Raw genomic sequence first — 21,505 nt, forward strand, 5'->3', positions numbered from 1 at the left:
TTCCTTAGAGCACTGACCTAGTAGAAGTATTGCTGGGTCACAGTTTAGTGCTTTGGGGCACATAGCTCTAAATTGTTAGGATTTCGTCCTTAACAGGACTACTAGAGAGAAGACTGTAATCAGAGAAACGTGACTCTTGTACATTCTTCCACTTTGTTCTTGCAAAATGTATCTGTGCCCCCTGTTGGTCAGCTGTGCTTGAGAAGAGGGGTTGTAACATCTGGAATTGTTAAAACTTACTAAATGTTCAAGTGGGTTACTGTGGAATCTTTTCTGAATGCCTTTAAAAATAGCTCAGATTCCCATCTGTCTGGGGTGCTTCAGGACAATGAATCGACTCTGAAATCTTTCCTTTCTCCACAACTTTCCTCCCTCTCCCAGGAATTTGGAAGTGTTTCTTATGTCCCGTCTTTACCCATTAACAATAAAACCACCTACCTGCCTCTGTACAGACACTCTAGAGTTATACAGCTTCAACAGTTTTAGAACCAGTCTTAGGCTCCAGGGAAAGATGTGAGGTAGTGTCATGTGGTCAGGAGAAAGTATTGTGGTCAGTAGAAAGTGTGATCAGACTAGAAAAATCTGACCCTGGAGTCAGAAGATGGGTTCATCTCCTGCTTCATACTTCCTGTGTGACCTTGGGCTAAGCATCTCTTGGGGTCTTTTGCTCTCTCAGCAGCAAAATAAAGCAAATGGACTGCATGACCTCTAAAGTCCCTTTCCAACACTCCATCTCTTATTTTTGTTCCTAAGGTCATTCAGCAGAAGGAGTCGGGAAGTAGCCTGGAAATTCCCAGTTCACCCTTCATATAATATTACCATTATTTTACTGCAGAACTCTTCATACTCTTTGTAACTTCCCTGATAGTTGCTGCCCCACTTGGAGAAACTAGGTTTAAACTAGACAGGGAGACAGATTCTCCATTTCTATTTTGTGTTTTATTTCCATTTGTGTTTGTTGAGACCCCATTTATATAAGGAATTTGAAGGGTTTTCCCTATCATCATGCCCATACCTTTTCTGAACTGAGAATTGGTTTGATTAAAAAAAAAAGTACAAGAGGTCAGACCTCCTCTAATCTCCAAAGTATTTAAGAGAGCAAATTTCAGCAATGCTTTCATAGACCATTCTTCATTAAGGAGTAAGGAGCTTTTTATTCCTGATCTGTCACCCTCAGAGCTAGTATTCTTTCAGAAGTACTCATTGGGAAGCCAAGAACTCTATACTACTTGACATAGGCTTCATTCATTCATTCATTAAAAAAAAAAAAAAGACAAAAACCCCCCTGTCCATTTCTTCTTCTCAGGTGTTTAGCCAGGCAAGTAAACCTAAATTGGCAGGGAGAGGTGGGAAGGAAGGGGGGAGGTACAGAAGCAAAACATGTTTCATAGTTCCAGAAGTGATCATTATAGACTCAAGGAACACAAGACAAAGCCCACTCAGTGACACACAACAGAAAAAGGATTGTATGTGAAATAATGTATCTCTTTTATTACTTGTAGTTTGCCTTTCCTTTTAAATATATAATGAATTATACATGTCATTTTCAAAACTGTCTCACTTGTTTGTGTTTCCTTCTGGCATTTTTTGGTTATTTTTTTTTTCAATTAACAAGCATTCATTTTCTCTCCCTCCCACCACTCTTCATAATTAGCACTCTGGAATCATGGATCAGAGTTCTTAAGTCTTTCAAAGTTGTTCAATTTTACAAGATTGCTGTTGTCATATAAATTGTACCCTTCAAATAATGATTACTTATACAATTTTCAAAAATAACTGAAATTTATAAAGAACATTCGCGAAGTATTTTCATCTGTTATTCATTTGAGCTTCGGAACAATCCACTGAGGTATTATCAGCCTCATTTTACAGATGAGGAAACTGAGACTCAGAGAGATTAAGTGAAGTGGTCATAGAGGTGGGACGTGTCAGAAGTGGTATTAGAACCCAGGACTTTCTGGTTCTGAGTCAGTCACTTTGCAGACTACAAAGTAACATATCCCACAAACCTCTTGATAGCTAATTGCCTTACATAATAGGTTCATTATTTGCATTATATGTTCTCTGTTCTGTGTTCAGTAAACAGAAAGGATCTTAATTAAAGAGTCCAAACTTGGAATTAGGAGATGAGTTTTAGTCCTATGTTGGACTTGTCACACCTATTACAATAAAAACATTACATTAAATAATGGTTACGTTAGGTCACCAAAGCCTATTTAAACTAGAATATAGCAGAACTGTTACTAATGGTATTAATACGTTATGACCTGAGGTCTGGGTACAAGGAGCAAGGATCCATGTGGTATTTCTAAATATATATTTTCCCCCACTCCCCTACCCAGAAACAATTAAAACCCTGTCCCTTGAAACAAGGAATACAAAGGAAGGGGGTGGTGGGAGCAGTAGGAAAAAGACAGCAGAAGCTGCACAGTACATCAGTGGAGTCTGAAAGTATGCAATATTCTGCATCTGTAGTGTTCCAACCCTTCAGAGAAATGAGGAGGTTGGGAAGGGAAGTGCATTTTCTTGTCTCTTCTCTGGGATCAAACTTGATCATTACAATTTTACAGTGTTCAGCTTTGTTTTTCTATCCATTTGTTGTAGTCATGGCAACCAGCCTGAGTAGTAGATAGAGCACTGGGTCTGGAGTCAGGAAGACCCGAGTAAAATCTGGCCTCAGACACTTACTAAGCTGTGTGACTGAAAAAAACACCTCACCTTTTTTTGCCTCCAGTTCCTCATCTGTAAAATGGTAATATAGTAATAGCATCTCCCTCCCAGGGTGGTTTTGAGGATCAAATGAGATGATGATGGTGAAGTGTTTGGCATGGTGCCTATCACATAGTAAGCACTTTATAAATGTTATTTATTATTGTTATTATTATTATTATGTGTAATATTTCCCTGGTTTGACTCACTTCACTTCTGTATCATTGATTCATACAAATTGAAGCATCATCTCTAAAAACGTTTTTCATTTTTATTATGATCTTATCAAACATAAAAATTTCAATATACTAAGAAGAAAATAAAGGAGATATATGCAGATTTCTGTTACATATGTGTATATGTACACATATATGTATGTATATGTGTATATATACACATATATGTATATATACATATATTAAAGATTAAAAATTTAAATTTAAAAATTAAAATTTTAGCACAAATGTAACAAAACCACCTTGTTTGTCTGCATCTTCTTAAAGATGCTAAATACTGTTGTCAATAGCCAAAAAATAGTATTCCCAGCGATTCCCTCAAGTAGTGTTTTAAGAACTGTTTTAAAGAGCTTTGAAAAGAGAAGCCTGAAGAAGGTATTTCAAGTAGTACAGTAATATTATTCTTGTGTATCTGTTTGATCTTCCATTAAAAGTCCACTCTGCTGAACACTGGAATTTTCTGAATCATTAGGGGATTTAAGGTTGTAGCTGTGTGATCCATTCAATGTTCCTTGTTTGAAATTTTCTTTTTGTGTGTGAAATAATAGCCCAAACAATGGAAGTAATAATGCTATAGACATTATCCCTAGCCTTCAAATGAAAGAAAGTCAGAGTTTTCAATTTTTTATTTTTTTCAAAAGTCTTCTACTTTTCTTTCTACATTCAGATCACAAATCATCTTGTACGCTACAAAGGATTTTGCAGTGTGACAGAGGAAATGTCTTTGATCGAGTAAACAAAATATATCCTGGTCCCTTTTAAAAATGAGATTATGTTTCTCTACAGAGACTTCAGTAACACTGAGACACTGTGTAGTGAACAGAAATACTACTGTGAAACTTGCTGCAGTAAACAGGAGGCCCAGAAAAGGTGGGTAGAAACTTCAGGTGCACCTTCTAAGTTGGCCTTGTTCTTAAGAGGCAGGGGATGTGGGTCCTCTTCTGATGGGGTGTGGGAATGTTGTTGCAGAGTGGGAAGGGGGCAGGGAATCCACAGCCTTAGACATGGAGGTGGTAGATGGCAGGGATTATAGAATTTCAGATTTGGAAGTGACTTGAGAGGGCAACTAGATATGGCATTTAAAAAGCTTTGAGAGATTTAATTTCTAGGTAATTTAGTCATTTTATTCATAATGCCAGCATTTTAATAAAAGGATGGGAATTTGGCTGTCTCTCCCTTAGACCAAAGACAGTCATGGTGGCAGGCTCACAGTTTTTATGCCCTTCGAAGAGCAGATGTCCCCCAGGGTGGCAATTAACTCTGATTGGTTAATAATTAATGAGAGAATGAATATTACAATGAGGGGCCAGAACCTGACCTTTGATTATGTCATTTAGTTCTTAAGTTACTCCCAACGTTGGGCAATCTATTCAAAGAATTTATCCCCACCCAAGTCTGAGCAGAACACAATAGTTGCCCCACCTGGGTGGGGTTTGGATAGAGAAGAAGGTTGGCTCAACCTTCAGAGATTGAGGTCTTGAAATAAGGATTAAGAAAAGAGGTTAATCTGAATCTCCCCACTATTGGTAGGCAAACAGAAACCCCTTCTGTAATATTCTCAACAAATGGAAATGTCAAATTTCTCTTTGACCCTTTCTTGTAATAGGAACCTTTCTAGCTCACAAAATATCCTGTCCCATTTTTGAAAAGCTATGAAATTAGACAATTCTTTCTTATGTTGAGGCAAAATATGCTTCTCTGTATCAACTAGCCATTAGTCTTACACTTCCACTCTTGGACCCTCTAGAATGTTTAATCCTTTTCTGTACTTTTTCATTAGAAGATAACTGTCATATCCCACCCCACACCCCTAACCAAATCTTCTCCCCAGCTTTACCACCCCCATTTTCTTCCACTAGTCCTTATATAGCATGGTTACAAAACAGTTTTAAGTTGCCTTTCTCTGGGCATATTTTGCAAAAATGTGGTACCCAGAAGTGGTTTGAGCAATTAGACTATCATATCTCTCATTCTGGATACAATCTGTAAATGCTGAGTAAGGTCATTAAAGTCCTGCTCTGAAACCCTCTTCCTGGCTTGGAGGTGACTCTCAGGTCTGGTGGGTTCTGACAGGCTTTGAGTATAAGGCCAGTGAGTCTGTCTCTGATGTTAAAAGATGAGCCTTGCTACAATTAGAGAGGCTGCTGCCATGTTGTACACTCAATTTTATTGAACCCATAGCTAAAATCCGCAGGTCTTTCTAACATGACCTTCTGTCAAGCCATTTCTTCCAACTGAAGATAACTACTCTGTTCTCTAAATCATTAGTACCCAAGAACTTTTCCCCACACCTCCTTTTACCTGAATACTTCAAGGATCTAGGATTTTATGAGCGTGTGTTTTCTTCCAATAATGCAGTCTGCAAGGCCTCTGTAACTTAGTAGATGGTACTTGAGAGTCATTACCTGAACATTATGATCCTGTTACCAACCTGGTGATGAACCTCTGCAAACTTAGCTAGACTAGATCTTGGATAGCAATGTACAGTCCTTTAACTGAACTTCTGCTTGAAACTAACCTTTCCAGCTTTGTAGAATCTTCTAGAGCTTCTGTTCCATAGCTCGATGAGGCAAAAGAGGAGTACTTTATTACAGACACTATTCTGAACTTATATGCATTTTCACTTCAGTAAAATGGAAGAGTTGGAATGGCATCTTTAATGTTCCCCCATCTCTATTATTTTGAGTCCCTGCCCACTCTGCTATAAGAATATAATATGCTCAGGAGCCTTGGGAAATGTGTAGGCTTGCTTATCCCTTCATTCAGTGACAACAAACTTTAGGTTCTCATGTCTGCTTTTTGTAATTTTTCTGTCTCTTCTTATTGGCTGTCATAGCTTGCCATTGAAGTGAGGAAGCTTGGTTGAACGTAGCTTAATTAAATGGAAGTAACAAATGGAAGGCTCAGATTGAAAGCCGTTGGGACAAGTGATCAGGCCTGCCCTCCCCGCACTGAGAGAGTTCTGTCTTCCATTCCACACCATGATGCAGGACTAGCACACGGCAGAGGCATATCCGTGAACCCTCCACTAACTCTAGGGTGGAAACAAGGCACATTTTACTTGTTGGGCTAATTTCAATTTTCATTACTGACCTTGCCGGCAGAATGTATACTAAGACTTCATTAAAGGGAAACTAACAATGGTGATTATTGTAGGAAAATGTGTGATTTATGTGAAATACTCGGAGCCTTCTTAATTCCCTCACTCCTCCTTCTCCTGTCTCAAGGAGGGAAGCCTTGTAGTGCAATGGAAAAGGACCCTGGATCTGGAATCAGAGAACCTGAGTTTTGTTACTTACTTCCTGTGTTACCAGGGGCAAGTCATGTCACCTCACCCCTCCTGGCCTCAGTTTCCTCATCTGCAGGATGGGGGTTAAGCCAGATGGCCTCTAAGACTCCTTACAGCTCTAAACTTTTATCCTACGTTAGCCGTGTCTTCTCTAGAGACGACTCTCCCCTTTAATTTGATAATTCTAATCTCTCGTGGGCAGGGAAACCAGAAAACCCAGTTTGTTAGACCTGAGTCCTGGACTGGCCTTGTTTATAAAGTATGTGAATTGTATTTAGGGAACACATTTATGCCAACCATTTTGGCTGCTCAGAGATCTTTTCAGTCATGTTCTGGATAGTTGAGGTTACTGCACAAGATGATATCTAGTAGATACGTGAGGTAGTAGTTTGTACATTTTTTGTTTTAGTACCTGCTATTTTAGGTTACCAGGGCCAGGGCTGCCCTTCATGAACCAATACAGAAAACAGAATGTGCTTTTTTTTTTTCCCCCAAAAAAAGGATGAGGCTTGACTGACCATTTATTTATGACTTCCTAGGATGAGAGTAAAAAAGCTTCCAATGATCCTGGCATTACATCTTAAGAGGTTCAAATATATGGAACAACTTCACAGATATACCAAGCTCTCTTACCGCGTTGTCTTCCCGCTGGAGTTACGTCTGTTCAATACATCCAGTGATGCAGTGAATCTGGACCGCATGTATGACCTGGTGGCTGTAGTAGTTCACTGTGGCAGGTAAAGAGCAGAATCTTTGCGCATTAAGTGGTCATTACTCTTGTTCTGAAAGGCTGTTAAAAATCTATAGTCTAGAGAAATTCTGAGTGGAACTAAAGAAAACCACTGACCTACATAGGAAAGGTTGGAACCTATTTTCATAGACTGCCACCAGATTGTAAAGGGCTTGTTCCACCAAGTAAGCACAATAAGCAGACACATCTTTATTTTTCAAGATATCAAAAATCTAGAAAAATTAAAAATATTAATCCGCTTAATTTTCTCATTTGCACAGTTTTGATTTAGCTCATTTCCTTTGAGAAAGGTATGCACCAAAAATTTTTTTTAAATATGCCAAAAAAATTTTTTAAATATGCCTTAGTTTCTGATGGACTCACCAGGGAGTGCAAAAATCTCAGTTTTTAGGGCATTTGCAAACAATTAATACAATGAATTAATGCAAATATAATTTAACTTTGACATTCTTTATATGTGACTTGTCCAGGAAACGTTGACATGCTAACCATACCTATATTTACATTCTCACTATAAATGAAATCAGAAGACACAAAGAAATTGTGATTAAATGGAAAGATGGAGAGAAAACTTGAAACAAAAGAAAACTGTCATCACAACAGGTAGCCCAAAAGAGCTCAGATACATCCTTAGCGACATTGTATGTGCTTGCCAAGCAGGAGACATTACACCTGAGGACACTAACAATTTAGAGAAGATCTTCACTTGGAGTCCATGAACTTGAATGGGAAAAAAAAATTACATCTTTATTTTCACTCACCTCTAACGAGCATTTTCCTTCAAGTATGAATGTAGGTGGGAGGTCACAGTGGTATTAGGTTTCACCAGACTGGCAGAGGGGTCCACAATACAAAAAACTGACAACCTCTGGTATAGTGTGCTTGTCTGTAGAACATTAGAGGAGGACAACAGAAGACCATGAGCATTAGAACCTCAGAATATTGGAAAAGTAGTTGATGATGATGAGCCTGTTGGAGAGTTTGGAAGAGATCCAGCTAAGCCAGATAATACAGAGAGCATTTATAGACAAAACTGGAAGGAACACAACAAACAGAAACAGAGTGGAAAAGATCCATTTGTGTTTTTGAGATATATTTTCATCAGCATTACTAAGTGATTTTTGAGGTTTCTATTAACCCTGGGATTCTGTAATATGGAAACACCAAATTTGGACTTTTATCACTGCAGTATTCAAGGTACTATTTGAGAAGGTAGTAATGACAGCTTCATCTTAAGAATCACACCATAAAGTTCTGTGCCAGTTACTCCGTTTTTCATTAAATCTAAGTTTTTGGAAACTTCCATAAATTCCTAAGGAATTGTCCTTGGCCAGTGAAATCAGTATAGATGGCTCCAGGGGTCAGCCCGATTGCTCTCTTGAGAAATGTTATTAACATCAATGGTCTTTTTTTGAAGACATCAGAGGGGAACCCTAAGCCCTAATTGTGCTCTTTTAGGATGTGCATAATCTCATGTGATTTTGAACAAACCTGGGGGAGATGGAGCTTTCCAGCTTAGGCAGTGCATCTAAAATTAAATCAAGGCTTTTCACTTGCACAAATCCAGTAAAACCATACAATAGTCATTGAGAAATAGCGCAAGACAAAAAAAATGTTCTTCCAATCACAGCTAATTCTTTGTCATTTTCTTTTCAGTGGACCTAATCGCGGGCATTATATTACCATTGTGAAGAGTCATGGCTTCTGGCTCTTGTTTGACGATGACATTGTAGAGGTCAGTATGAAGACTGTTATGGTGGTGAAGAGGTTTTCTCTCTTTATTATATCTTTCTCTGTCTCTGTGTAAGGGTCTCTCTCTCGCTCTCTTTCTCTCTCTCTGTCTCTCTGTCTTTCTGCCTCTCTGTCTCTCTCTCTGTCTCTGTTTTTGTCTCTCTGTCTGTCTCTCTAGCTTTCTCTGTCTCTCTTTCTATGCAAGGAATCCGATAGCTAAGATCATTTGGCTTTCAAATTGAGTGTCCCCAAATTTTATATTTGTAATTCAGGACAGAAGTTTTAGATTCAAATAGCCTTTGAAATCCTTGGTTATTGCAATGAATGGTGAACATTAATTCAATTCAGCAAACATTCATTGAGTGACTGCTGTGTCCAGCAAGCATACTACTGGGCACCAGAAGGGACAGAAAAAGAGGATGGAACTTGATTCTTACCCTGATCGAGTTAGGAGATAGGACTTAACTACTTGAAACTTCTTAGAGGACAACACATTAATGAAAACATTGAACAAATAGAAGTTCAAGGAGGCAGTAATCGAATTTAGCTCATAGAAGCGTTCTTTACAACAAGTTATTAGGGAATGTTCATAACAATAAGGATGATTTTCCAGTTTTTAACATCGTTGTTCCATAGCCATGACAGAAAACGTCAGTGGAAATAATTTGATGAATGAAAAATCTCTTAATGAGCTGACACTGATGGCTCCTGGCCCCACTGGGTGGGACATTCACTTCAATTCATTTTTCCAATAGTAGTGATGGATTTCTGCTGATACATTAATATCCTCTCACCTAGAATCTACTTTAGGCTGAGATGGGATGGATTTTCAGAATAGCTGACAAGGGTTAGGACTGCTATCTGTAGCAAAGAAACCAAATAAAGCTAACTGACCTGAGCTTTGATCCAATTTAGGATCTTGACCTCATTAGTATTATACAGTCAGCTGTACTAATTGGTTATGGATATGAGCAATCTAGATGGTATTTTTAAGTAGGACAAAATGGATTCTGGTAGGTACAGTTCAAATACCCTTAAGCTTCAAAGGTCTGCCCAAACTATTTTTCTGGTACTCGAATATCATTGTACTAATTTCTTAAGTTAAATGGACCATCACCTGGGACCATTGGATCTTTTGTTATTGTTGTTATAGGGACATTTTCTGTGTAATGATTTTGTTGTAAGGAGGTTTCCATAGGAACAAATTCCATGCTTGAGGGACACATTAAATTTGAGATTACTAAGGGACTATTTTATGAGATTTTTCATTAGGGCACTAAATGGATTCCTAGTGACCAGAAAAAGTCAATGCTGATCTCTATTCCACACCACCACCCTCCCTTTTGTTTTACTATTAGAAAAACTTATTAGATTGGTTCTGGCCTCATGAGTTGCTTCTTGATCTCTTTTATATAAAGAAATAATCAAGTTAATTGCAGTTAATCTTTATCTAAACTGATAAATGGATACTCACTGTTAAGATTTTCTAAGTATGCCTTGGCAAGTAATGATAGCTGTTTTTACCTTATGATGTATAATTTGTTTATAATATGTTTGTATTATTTTCTTCTTCCAATTAACATTTTGAACAGTTGTGTTCGTTTTAATTTTTTTTCTCTCTTCTCTTCTATCTCCCCTTCATTCCTGCCCAAAGAAAATAGATGCTCAAGCTATTGAAGAATTCTATGGCCTGACATCAGATATATCAAAAAATTCTGAGTCTGGATATATTTTATTCTATCAATCAAGAGAATGACTTGAAGAACTGCAGAACTGCTTTAAGTGGGAAAATGGAATCGAGCCCACTATGACCTGGCTTCTCCGCAGATCAATCACCTTCCTTCTTAATGGCCCACCAGTGACATACCCTGAGCCTGAATGGTCTAACTGCGTTAGGCTGTTGTCCCCTTCCCCTTCTCCTCCTGCCCCCTGCCATTTTGATATGCAGCACTTTTGGTTTTATTTCAGTCAGAGGTAGAATTAAATGTTATCCGAATGTAGTAAGATTTACATGAATAACATTTACAGATTTTTAGGATTGAGTACATACTATGCCATTTGCTGCCTCCCAGTGAACTAGAGTAATGTTTTCTACAAATGACCATGTTCTTCTTTTGGGGCTTTTTACTGAACTTTGTAAATGGCTTCAGGGGTCAACTTACGTACGATGCATTCCTCTTAATTGTGTAATTCAGAGGCTCTATTGCTCTCCATTTTTAGCTCATAAGCCAAGTTTTCTATAGAGTAGGCTTAAAGAATTGGCTAGATTTCGTGCCCCTCCAGAGCTGAAACTATAGCTTTTAAGTTGAAAAACATTTAGAAGTGAGTAACCTCAATACTAAAAATAGCCTCAAAGTAGGGGAGTGGGGTATAGAGCTTATTACGGTGATGTTAGTATTAGCCCTTTGGGCATTGGAACCAGCCATTAAAGTTCAAGGGCCCAACAAGGTATGGCATTAAGGGTAGGTGAAAGAAAGAGGAAGAAACAGGAGAGAAGTTTCTGAACAATGGTAAGGTCCTTATCTTAAAAATATACTTAATGAAGTTTCAGTACCACCAAAATTTTCTTTTATCAGGCCCTGTGAGTAACATCTGGCCCTGCTAATCTTTTCAGGGTAGCTTTTCAGCTGATCCTTCAATACTTCCTAAAGTAGTGGATTTAAAAAAAAAAACTGGCCCCATTCCCCCAAATCATTTGGTTACTGGCATCCTCCTTATGTCATGGGACTAAACAGGGAATCACATTTTTATAGCTATCTAGTCACCTTATGTGACTGTTAGTAATTTTTAGTTTTCAGTTAGTTTACTGAGGCCCTGGCAAGTGTCAGGACTAATAAAGAACTGTTCCCTAGGGGGAATACTGGAAATATCTAAGTAGGAAGGAGTCAAAGTCCAAGGAAGTGTAAGTAGGGCAAATAGAAGGAGGAAAAGTGAATTAAGTGGCGGATATTTTCTTGGGTTCAATCAGCCCTTAGGCTGTTAGACAAGACAGATTTCTAAGAAAGAACCTCATCTCACACATAATTTACTTTTACTTATTTTCATTGTTTTGTTACGTATATTTATTAGAATGTTTGACAATTCAGTACTTTTCATTAAAAAGGTCGACTGCCTTTCTGTCCTTAGCTAGTTTTATCTTTTCCTTTTCTCTCCATCCTCTCCCTTCCTCCTCTCCCCCAACCCTCTTAGCAAAGATTGTTTGAAATTCTCACTTTGGATTTCTGCTTCTATTGAGGAAGTCAGTCAACTTCACTATGTTATAATCTACTGTGAATGTGATATTATTTTGTACCTTATGATCCACAAATTTGTAAGCCTTTGGTATGATATGGTTTGAAATGGAATTGGAAAGGTGAGCTGCCATTTTGTATCATAAGGAGTATAGCACTTTAACCAGAGAGAAACTGGATTTCTTATCTTTGAAATACCTTGACCTGTTTATTACTCAGAACATGATTCAGTAGTCCCACATGCTTCATTTTGTCATGCTAAAGGTGAAATGTTCAACTTTCCATCAGAAGACAAAAACAGGGTGATTTCCCCCCCTACTTCTTTGGTGAGAGTAAAATGCCTTACCTTGTTTAGAGGCAAATTCCTATTTTTGAATATTCATGCCTCGCTTTTTTTTTCCATTGAAGTTATGCAGCAGTCACTTGCTTGGCAGGTGAATCTTGGTCTCTGATTGTGAGTGAGTGCACTTTCCAGACTGCAGGTGACTAATGGAGAGAGAATGTCTGTGCTTAATGTACCCCAGATGCTTGGCTGTAGATTAAAAAGCTAAAGAAATGTATAGTGAATCTATACCTTACACAATCAGAGCTGGGAGACTGAATGATAACTTTGGGGAGAGAAATTATTAAAATTGTTGTAAAATAGATTTTTGGAGATAAATGTCCAATTTACTAGGAAGAGGTTTATAAACTGGTAAAGAATTAAGATGTGATGAGTGAAGCAATATTTAAATGTTAAACCAGGGTTACAGTCTAACCTTTTATGAGGTTACAAACAGCTTTTTCCAATGATTTTTACTATGATAGTTTATTTTTTTCATGCAAAAAAAAGGAAAATGTAGAGTTTATGAACAGATTTCTGGTATTTGTAAGAAGGTATTTTGGAAGGTATTAGAGAGACATGTGGGCTAGTGCAAGTAAACAGTTGGGAACTAGTAAAAAATTAACTTGTCCACTATCAAAATTTGAACAGCATTTGCTTTGTTTTAGGTTTGTCTGCTCACTCTTCCCTTCCCACCCACTCCTCCATTTCTCCTCCATTAGTAATAAAGAGATTAGCTATAACCTTTTTTTGAAAGCCTTTTCACTCTATTTAAAGATGACATCACCCAAGTAGATTTTTTTTCTTTATTCTTCCCACTATGAGAGAGCCTGAGGATGGTACAAAACAAGTAAGCCCATCTTAAAAACCTCCTAAAAAATTCAGAGTTCAGAGGCTTAGCACAAATCTGTGGCGTTCATCTATGTCTGTGTTTGGCTCTCTGGGCCCTTGCAGAAATTGCTTTGCAGCATTGTTCTTATTGGTTGTATATTTTAAAACAAGCTGCTGTATCTTGCCTAGATGAAGGAGAAAAGAAATCTTTTAATTTTATTCATTCCTAGTTAAAAGTTAGAATGTGATGGAGTTCATGACAAGATTGTATAGGAAGATACATTTAAGAATGCACTTTGATGGGGAGACTGCTAGCTTCTAGTCTTGCTCTGCTTGAGACATTCCTCACTTTGAGATGCTATTTAGTGCAGCTGAAATGAGGGAGAGGTGAGGGACAACACAAGCTGAAGGTGTGTCTGAAAACGAAGCTGGCACCTTTTGGGGTTTGCTAGACTGAGGCAGCTGAAGACAAGATGGGAAAAATGATAGAAACATTCCCTATACATTTAATTTTATGGAGCTGTGTAATGGTGAACCAAGTTCGAACTGAGATTTAGGACTTATTTTAGATACGTGGATTCTTACATTTTACCACCGATGGATTTTATCTTCAAACATTACTTTTTGTTCAACTTTGTATATTCATGTGAAATTAAATATCATGCACTAAATGTTTTGCCCTTGTTTGCTATTATGTAGCCACAGTGTTCATAGGCACTATTCTGAATAATTTGCCCTTGTAAATGGTGTGGGTCAGGGAAAAATAGATATATTTTTTTTCTTGCTCAATTTACATAAGTAAATTGTTTTCCAGTGTTATATTAATTTATTTCTGCCTCCTATTTCTGCATAACTAAAGTATTTGCTGTATCCATGTAGTTTCCATTTGTGTTGCTAATACCTATAGTTTTAATTTTAAATAATCTGTACTCTCATTTTTTAAAATGTAACCAACCCAAGCACTTTAAGCAATAATTTCAATCGTGTGAAAATTCAATCAGTTTAACCCCTTGCCTCTAAAATGGAGTTTGCAAAAAAATAAATAAATAAATAAATAAATGGAAATTCTCTCTGTAGAGAACTGTTGGGTAATGTTCTGCATGAACACTTCGATGCATGGTAATGTGAAAGGAAGTGACAGGTAACATGGACAAGTTATCATTCATAATTTGCTCTTGAAGTTGGAATTTGAAGAAAGTTTGTATGATTTTTATTTCCCAATAATGGCTACGTTCTTCTTAGAACTGATGCATTGTTCCCGGAGACAGTGGCTTTTTTTTTTTTTTAGCACAAAAAAGATCAACACTGAACCTGTAACCAAAGTCCATTGAACAATATGTTGAGTTAACAAAATAAGGAAAGTATAGTCAAGAGCTGGCAATTAAGAGCCGAAAATAACTGCACAGCTGGGATCTACTTTGATTTTTTTATGCAAAGTGATTTTATAATGTACCTTTCTGAAATGGAATGGTTCATTTCTTCTGAAAATTGGCTTTTGGAAATAATTATGTCCCATGGGCTTGTGACAGATCTAAGTTTGTGCTTTAGGTTGTAATATCAGACCAGATCCTACTGAAAAGGGAATATTTGGGCACATTTGGGAATTCTCTAGTGGGTTTATCAGAAACTAGACTAGAAAATTCCCAAGGTAGGTTTATCCCAGTTACCCCTGGCCCTCTGCTCCATTCCCAGATTATCCTACAGGCTGAGGTCTGTTGCTTGTGCACTGTGGCTGAAGAAGCTTGAGAAAAGGTTCATCCTATTCTGGAGATACCAGCAGATGATTCTAATGGCCTGTTGCCTACCCCTTGCTGCTGACGAATGTATCTAGGATAGTCACTAATCTCGGGGTATACACATGTCTTAAGAGAACAAAATCACATCGTAACCTCCTTTTCCACAGGCAGCTAAGTGTTGCAGTGGTTAGAGCACTGGTCCTGTAGTCAGGAAGACCTGAATTCAGATCTAGTCTTTCTAGCTATGTGACCCGGGTCAAGTCACGTAACTGCTGCCTCAGTTTCCTCAACTATAAAATGGGGATGATAATAATAGGACCTACCTCCCAGGTTTGTGAGGATTGGATGAGATAATATTTGTAAAGCACTTGGCACAGCGTCTGGCACAGAGTAGGCATGATATAAATGCTTGTTCCCTTCCTACCCAGGTTAAGGGTTTTATGTGGATGGAGAGATTGAGCTTTAAATGTAGAGAGCCGCCTCCCACTCCATCTTCATCCATGGGATTTCACTGTACAAGAAAATGAAACTTAATTTAAGATTTGTCAATCATTTTTATTGAACTACTTACCACCTATGAGGGAGGTAGCAGAATAGTATCCCTATTTTATAGCTTGGGAAATGTAAGTTAATGAGGGGTTGTGACTTGTCCATGGTCACACAGCTAGTAAGTGTCTGAGGATGGGATTTGGGCTGGGTCTCCAGACTCCATGTCTGCTGCTTTCGCTACTAAGCCAAGTTGATAATTATATAGTCCTTTCAAGTTTGAAGATTGGAAAACACATGACATGCATTAATTAGCCAGTTTGATCCTCCTAGCAGCCCTGTATTATTATTAGTTTTTTAGGAAATTTAGACATAGAGACTTTCTTTAAACTTCCATTTTTTTTAAAAAAAGTTTTTACATGCATTTTAATGTGTTCCCCCATTGGAAAAAAAATAAATAAAATCCTCATTCTAAATATGCAAAACATTCTCACATTGGGCATGCCTGAAAATGTATACCTTCCCTTTAGAATAGGTAACTTGCCCAAGGTCACACAGAGGAAAAATTCAAACTCAGTTCTCTCCTAAAACATCCCCACTTGCATTTTGGATATGAGATACTTGATGCTGGCTTTTTTTTTTTTTAAGGATTCCTAATTTCATGCTTGGTGCAGCTAGATAGAGCACAGTGGATAGAGTGCTGGGGCCCAGAGTCAGAAAGAATCATCTTCCTGAGTTCAAATCTGGCCTCAGATATTTACTAGCTGTATAGCCCTAGGCAAGTCACTTAACCCCTATTTGCCTCAGTTTCCTCATGTGTAAAATTAGCTGGAGAAGGAAATGGCAAACCACTCCAGTATCTTTGCCAAGAAAACCCCAAATGAGGACATGGAGAGTCAGACACAACCGAAATGACTGAACAACAAACAACAAATTTAATGCCTATTTCCTGTACATTTTTAATACTTCTTACTTCAATGGACCTGTGCTCTCATCAATATGGAGTCTCCCTCCAACAGTGCAGATCACAACCTCCTCATGTCTTCTTACTCTGTTACTTGTCCATATCCTCTGGTAAATATGCCCCAAGGGGTCAGCCAATGTGCTAGAGCCTTCCTCTCAATTTCCTGGCATCCTGTGGACACCCACACAGACATGGTGTGCCTATCTGCTGTGCCTTCCTCTTCATGTGTGACTTGGCCACCTCCTTTTCCAGGCATAATCTATAATTATTTTACACTACCATTTTGTGTAAATACTAGAACCCTAACAAATAAGGGGCACACTTTTCAGGCTGTGGATTATAAATAACTGTCTCAATCCAGAAAAAAAAAGTGAATTCAGAGGGCTTACAGTGCACAAGAGTTGGCAGCTATAAGCCCAGCATCCATATCCACCAATACAACATGTATGTAAGTCCATACTATGTGCAAGATGCTATGCCAGGTGCTGGGAATACAAAGGTAAAACTAAAATCAGTGACTGCCCTCCAGGACCTTACCTTCTCTTGGGGATGGGGGTGGGGGTGGGGTGCATCTTCATAGAACACATAAACAGAGAATGCAGTGCATGATTGTCTGAGGAGACAGAGAACACTTAAATGAGCTCCTGGTAGGTGTCACTTGAGCTGAGTGCTGAATAAAATGGAATTCTAAGAGGCAGAGTGAGGAGGGAGGCCATTCCAAGCATGGGGAGCCTGCAAAGGCAAGCATCCCGAGTTTGGGGATCAGTAAAAACAGTAAGTGGTCCTGTTTGGCTGGAACATAGGGTGAAGGTATGTGAAATAACCTTGGGAAAGCCAGGTTCTAGAAGGCATTATTAGGGAAAAGCTGGGGCCCCACCTTAAAGGACCATAGATTTAGGTCTGGAAGGAATCTTGGAGGTCATCTAATCCAACCCCCTCATTTTAGAGAAGAAACTGAGCCCCAGAAAAGTGGAGTCATTTTGTCCAAAGGCATGCAGATAATTAATGGCAGAGCAGAGATTTGAACCCAGAACCTCATCTCTATGAGCAAAGGGAAAGAATTAGATGATGTTTCCTTGGCTTTGCATTTTACTATTAATTTTTTGGGGAAGGGAAATATTTTGCTAATTGGAGCCACAGTTTCCTGTCTATGGTGTTACCCATATATTTAAGGCAAGGTGAGTTTTCTGATCCAGTAGCTTGTATTATTCCTATAGCCCTTTGTCTGACCTTGCCTCAGGAAACCTTAATGACTGAGAAGCACCGAATACAACCATAGTAGATGAAAAATTAGACATTAACAACCTGGTATCAGGGGATTAGAAAGAACCTGTTCCCAAAGGGTTGTCCCCAGTCTGAGATTTGAGGGGTAAAAGGTATAGAGGGAGAAATAACCTCTATCAGAGTTTGAAATTATGCTTCCTGGTAAGGTCCTTCTATCAAAAAAAGATGTGCAAGTTTTCTGCTATTTAATCTTAGAGAGTCTCCTGGGAGCCCTGAAAAGTTAAGTGACTGTTCCAAGGCCATACAGCTACTATGCCTTTTGGGCAATATATGCACCCAGGTCTTCCTGATACTGAAGCTAGCTTTTGATTCACTACTCTATACTTCTGCTCCAATACTGCAGTTACTTATAACGATTTTGTTTGCAGCCTCTTTGTAGATCTGTGGGTAAGAAGAGCTAAGTCCAAGAATGAACAAGTTGGGCTGGAGTCTAGGTTCCAAATACTCCCCTGAGAGAAGCCAGGGCAACAAAACATAAGCATCAGTCAGACTTAGCATCTGTCAACATACCAAAAGATGTTAAAGATTTCAAATATATCAACAGCAGAACTGTGGAGATGACAATCAAGTGCCTTAAGCCCTCGGCCGGGCTTTTTACCAACTAGATTTACACTTGGGTATGTCTAGGCAGACATGATTTCATCCATGTGTGCTCCCTGCCTTTATGGATCACAACCAGCATGTGCTTTTTTGTCCTTCGTGAATCGTTATCCATCACCTTCCATAAATCCTCATGAAAAGCTCTGCCCAACATTCCAGAGGTCCTTCTCTGGTTTGATCTCCCTGTTGACCTTAATATCCAAAGCTGTTGATAACACTAAAAAACAATTGAATTGTGATGAATTGTTATGAATCCCTTTTGTCTTTAAGAATTGTGAGGGAACTATCCCATCCTTTTCATGGTAGAGAAGTAGAGATGGATGATGGCTCCCAGATGCAGTATGCACAGTCAGATGTAGCTGCCGTCTTGGGTGATTTTATACAGGAGGTTTTTGTTTCTGTGGCTGTAAGAAAAGGTTCAGTGTTGAGGTGAGGGTTGGAGATTGGCTAAGGAGAAATGAATGTGATGTAAAAGTAAAAGGAAATATAAAAGTTATTTCCATATTCTCTCCTCTCACTCTTTGCTAAACCCTCCGCAATGTGACTTCTGACTGCATCCTTTAACTGCAACTGCTCTTTCCAAAGTTATCAATGAGTCCTTTAATGTCCAATCTAGAGGCCTTTTCTCAATCTTCAGACTTGGTTGACCACCTTCTTCTCCTATATAGGCTTTCCTCTCTGGGTTTTCAGGATACCCCTCTCTTCGTTCTCATTCTATTTCTCTGGCTACTCCTCAGGCTCCATCTAGGTTATGCCTATGAACTATGGGTGTCCCTCAAGGGTCTATCCTGGGCCTCTTCTCCCTCTCCACTATCTCCCTTAGTGTCCACATCAGTTCCCATGGACTCAATCATCATCTCTATGCAGATGATTCCCAGATCTATCTATCCAGCTAGGTGACACAGGTAGCTAGGAGACAGCTATTGGAGCAGTGGATAAGACGAGTTTCAATGGGGCCTCAGACATTTACTGGCTATGTGACCTTGGGCAAGTCACATAAAACTCTATTTACCTCAGTTTCCTCAATAATGAAATTGGAAAAATAATAGTAGCATCTACCTCCCAGGGTTGTTGCGAGGATCAAATGAGATAATATTTGCAAAGCATTTAGCACAGTTACTGGCACATAGTAGATGCTATACAAATGATAACGTTATTATCCAGCCTTCATTTTTCTCCTGAACTCCATTCCTTCATCATCAACTACTTTTTTTTTATTTTTTGTTTTTTTATTTTGTATTTTTTCATATTTTATTTAATATTTTTAATTTTCAGCATTGATTTCACAAGATTTTGAGTTACGAATTTTCTCCCCATTTCTATCCTCCCCCCACTCCAAGATGGCATGTATTCTGATTGCCCCATTCCCCAGTGAGCCCTCCCTTCTGTTACCCCACTCCCCCCCCATCCCTTTCCCCTTACTTTCTTGTAGGGCAAGATAGATTTCTATGCCCCATTGCCTGTATATCTTATTTCCCAGTTGCATGCAAAAACAACTTTTTTTCCTAAGCATCTGCTTTTAGAACTTTGAGTTCCAAATTCTCTCCCCTCTTCCCTCCCCACCCACCCTACCTAAGAAGGCAAGCAATTCAACATAGGCCACACATGTATCATTATGCAAAATGCCTCCACAATAATCATGTTGTGAAAGACTAACTATATTTCCCTACATCCTGTCCTGTCCCCCTTTATTCAATTTTTTCCCTTGACCCTGTCCCTTTTCAAAAGTGTTTGCTTTTGACTACCTCCTCCCCCAATCTGCCCTCCTTTCTATCATCTCCCCTTTCTTATCCCCTTCCTCCTACTTTCCTGTGAAGGCAGAATTTATGATTTCAAAGAGAATCATATATATGTCTGAACGGTTCAGAACTGCAGGATATAAGGAATTCTCTAAGTAGAAGGCAGAAGAATTAAAGCATTTACTCAAGCTCCAAAGTAACAGACCCACGAACCAGCATCCCCATTTTGATATTTTGATCAAAAGCTTCCAGGCCCAATTAGTCCTCCTCACAAGAGTAACCAGGAGGCCACAGAGAAGCATGATGGTATTAAACAAAATCACATACATGCTTCCCCTCTCCAGTAAGAAGATTACCCACTGGCCTCAAGTCCTTGCTCAGCACTCCTTGGTCCACACGCGCGTCGGCTCTGCTACCGGCAGCTCCTGCTTCAGCTTTATCTTCAGCTTCGGCTGTAGCTGTCTCTGGCTCCAACAGAAAAAAGATCTTCAAGCTGTCTTCTCTCCTCTTATAGAGTATTTGACATCATCGAGCATCATCTGAATGACCAGAGCCCAGGCTCTAGTGATTGGTTCTTGAGTTGGTCCCTCCTCTTAGGACCCTGGGAGGTTCACATCCACATAGATTAGGTTAACACCCAATAGGGCATGGCTCTGGAGTTAACACCTCCCCTTAGCCAACCCCATCTTGGGCCCCACGCCAGTCACCAATCTGCACCCACATAGGTTCCACACCTAATAGGGCTCTGGGCCTGGAGCCCAGCACCTAGTAAGGCTTAATGAAATACACTGAGTTACTCAAAGAAAACAAAGGCCATTTTGCTTACCAACACAGGTAAGAGACTCAGTTGAGTGTGTTTGTTATTCCCTCCTTAAGTCAAATCTGAGAGGAGCAAGATTCACTCATTCCTCCTTACCTGCCCCCTCTTCCCTTCCAACAGAACTGAACTGCTTTTTCTTTCCACTTTTATGTGAGATAATTTATCCCATTCTATCTCTCCCTTTCTGCCTCTCTCAATATATTCCTCTCTCATCCCTTAATTTGATTTTATTTTTTTTAGATATCATCCCTTCATATTCAACTCACCCTGTGCTCTCTGTCTATATATATATATACACACACACACATATATATATTTATGTATGTATGTGTGTATGTATGTATATGTATATTCCCTTCAACTGCCTTAATACTGAGAAAGGTCTCATGAATTGCAAACATCATCTTTCCATGTAGGAATGTAAACAAAACAGTTCAAATTTAGTAAGTCCCTTATGATTTCTCTTTCTTGTTTATCTTTTCATGCTTCTCTTGATTCTTGTATTTGAAAGTCAAATTTTCTATTCAGCTCTGGTCTTTTCACTGAGAAAGCTTGAAAGTCCTCTATTTTATTGAAAATCCATATTTTGCCTTGGCGCATGATATTCAGTTTTGCTGGGTAGGTGATTCTTGGTTTTAATCCTAGCTCCTTTGACCTCCAGAATATCATATTCCAAGCCCTTCAATCCCTTAATAATGTAGAAGCTGCTAGATCTTGTGTTATTCTGATTCTGTTTCCATAATATTCATATTTTTTTTTCTGGGTGTTTGCAGTATT

General features: G+C 38.8%; 1 protein-coding gene across 2 annotated transcripts in view; it reads left to right on the top strand.

The window, feature by feature from the left end:
• The window catches only part of USP46 (ubiquitin specific peptidase 46), a 59,723-nt gene extending 45,953 nt beyond the window's left edge, over positions 1–13,770 (top strand). For both annotated transcript variants that reach the window (XM_036763448.1, XM_036763449.1), the window contains 4 exons: positions 3,732–3,815; positions 6,774–6,971; positions 8,642–8,720; positions 10,371–13,770. In XM_036763448.1, coding sequence (XP_036619343.1) covers positions 3,732–3,815; positions 6,774–6,971; positions 8,642–8,720; positions 10,371–10,472 — 463 coding nt within the window. In that variant the 3' untranslated portion in view covers positions 10,473–13,770. The remainder of the gene's footprint in view (positions 1–3,731; positions 3,816–6,773; positions 6,972–8,641; positions 8,721–10,370) is intronic.
• Positions 13,771–21,505: the final 7,735 nt, after the last annotated feature.

The sequence above is a fragment of the Trichosurus vulpecula genome, chromosome 6 (assembly GCF_011100635.1).
Source record: "Trichosurus vulpecula isolate mTriVul1 chromosome 6, mTriVul1.pri, whole genome shotgun sequence".
NCBI classification, from domain to species: domain Eukaryota; kingdom Metazoa; phylum Chordata; class Mammalia; order Diprotodontia; family Phalangeridae; genus Trichosurus; species Trichosurus vulpecula.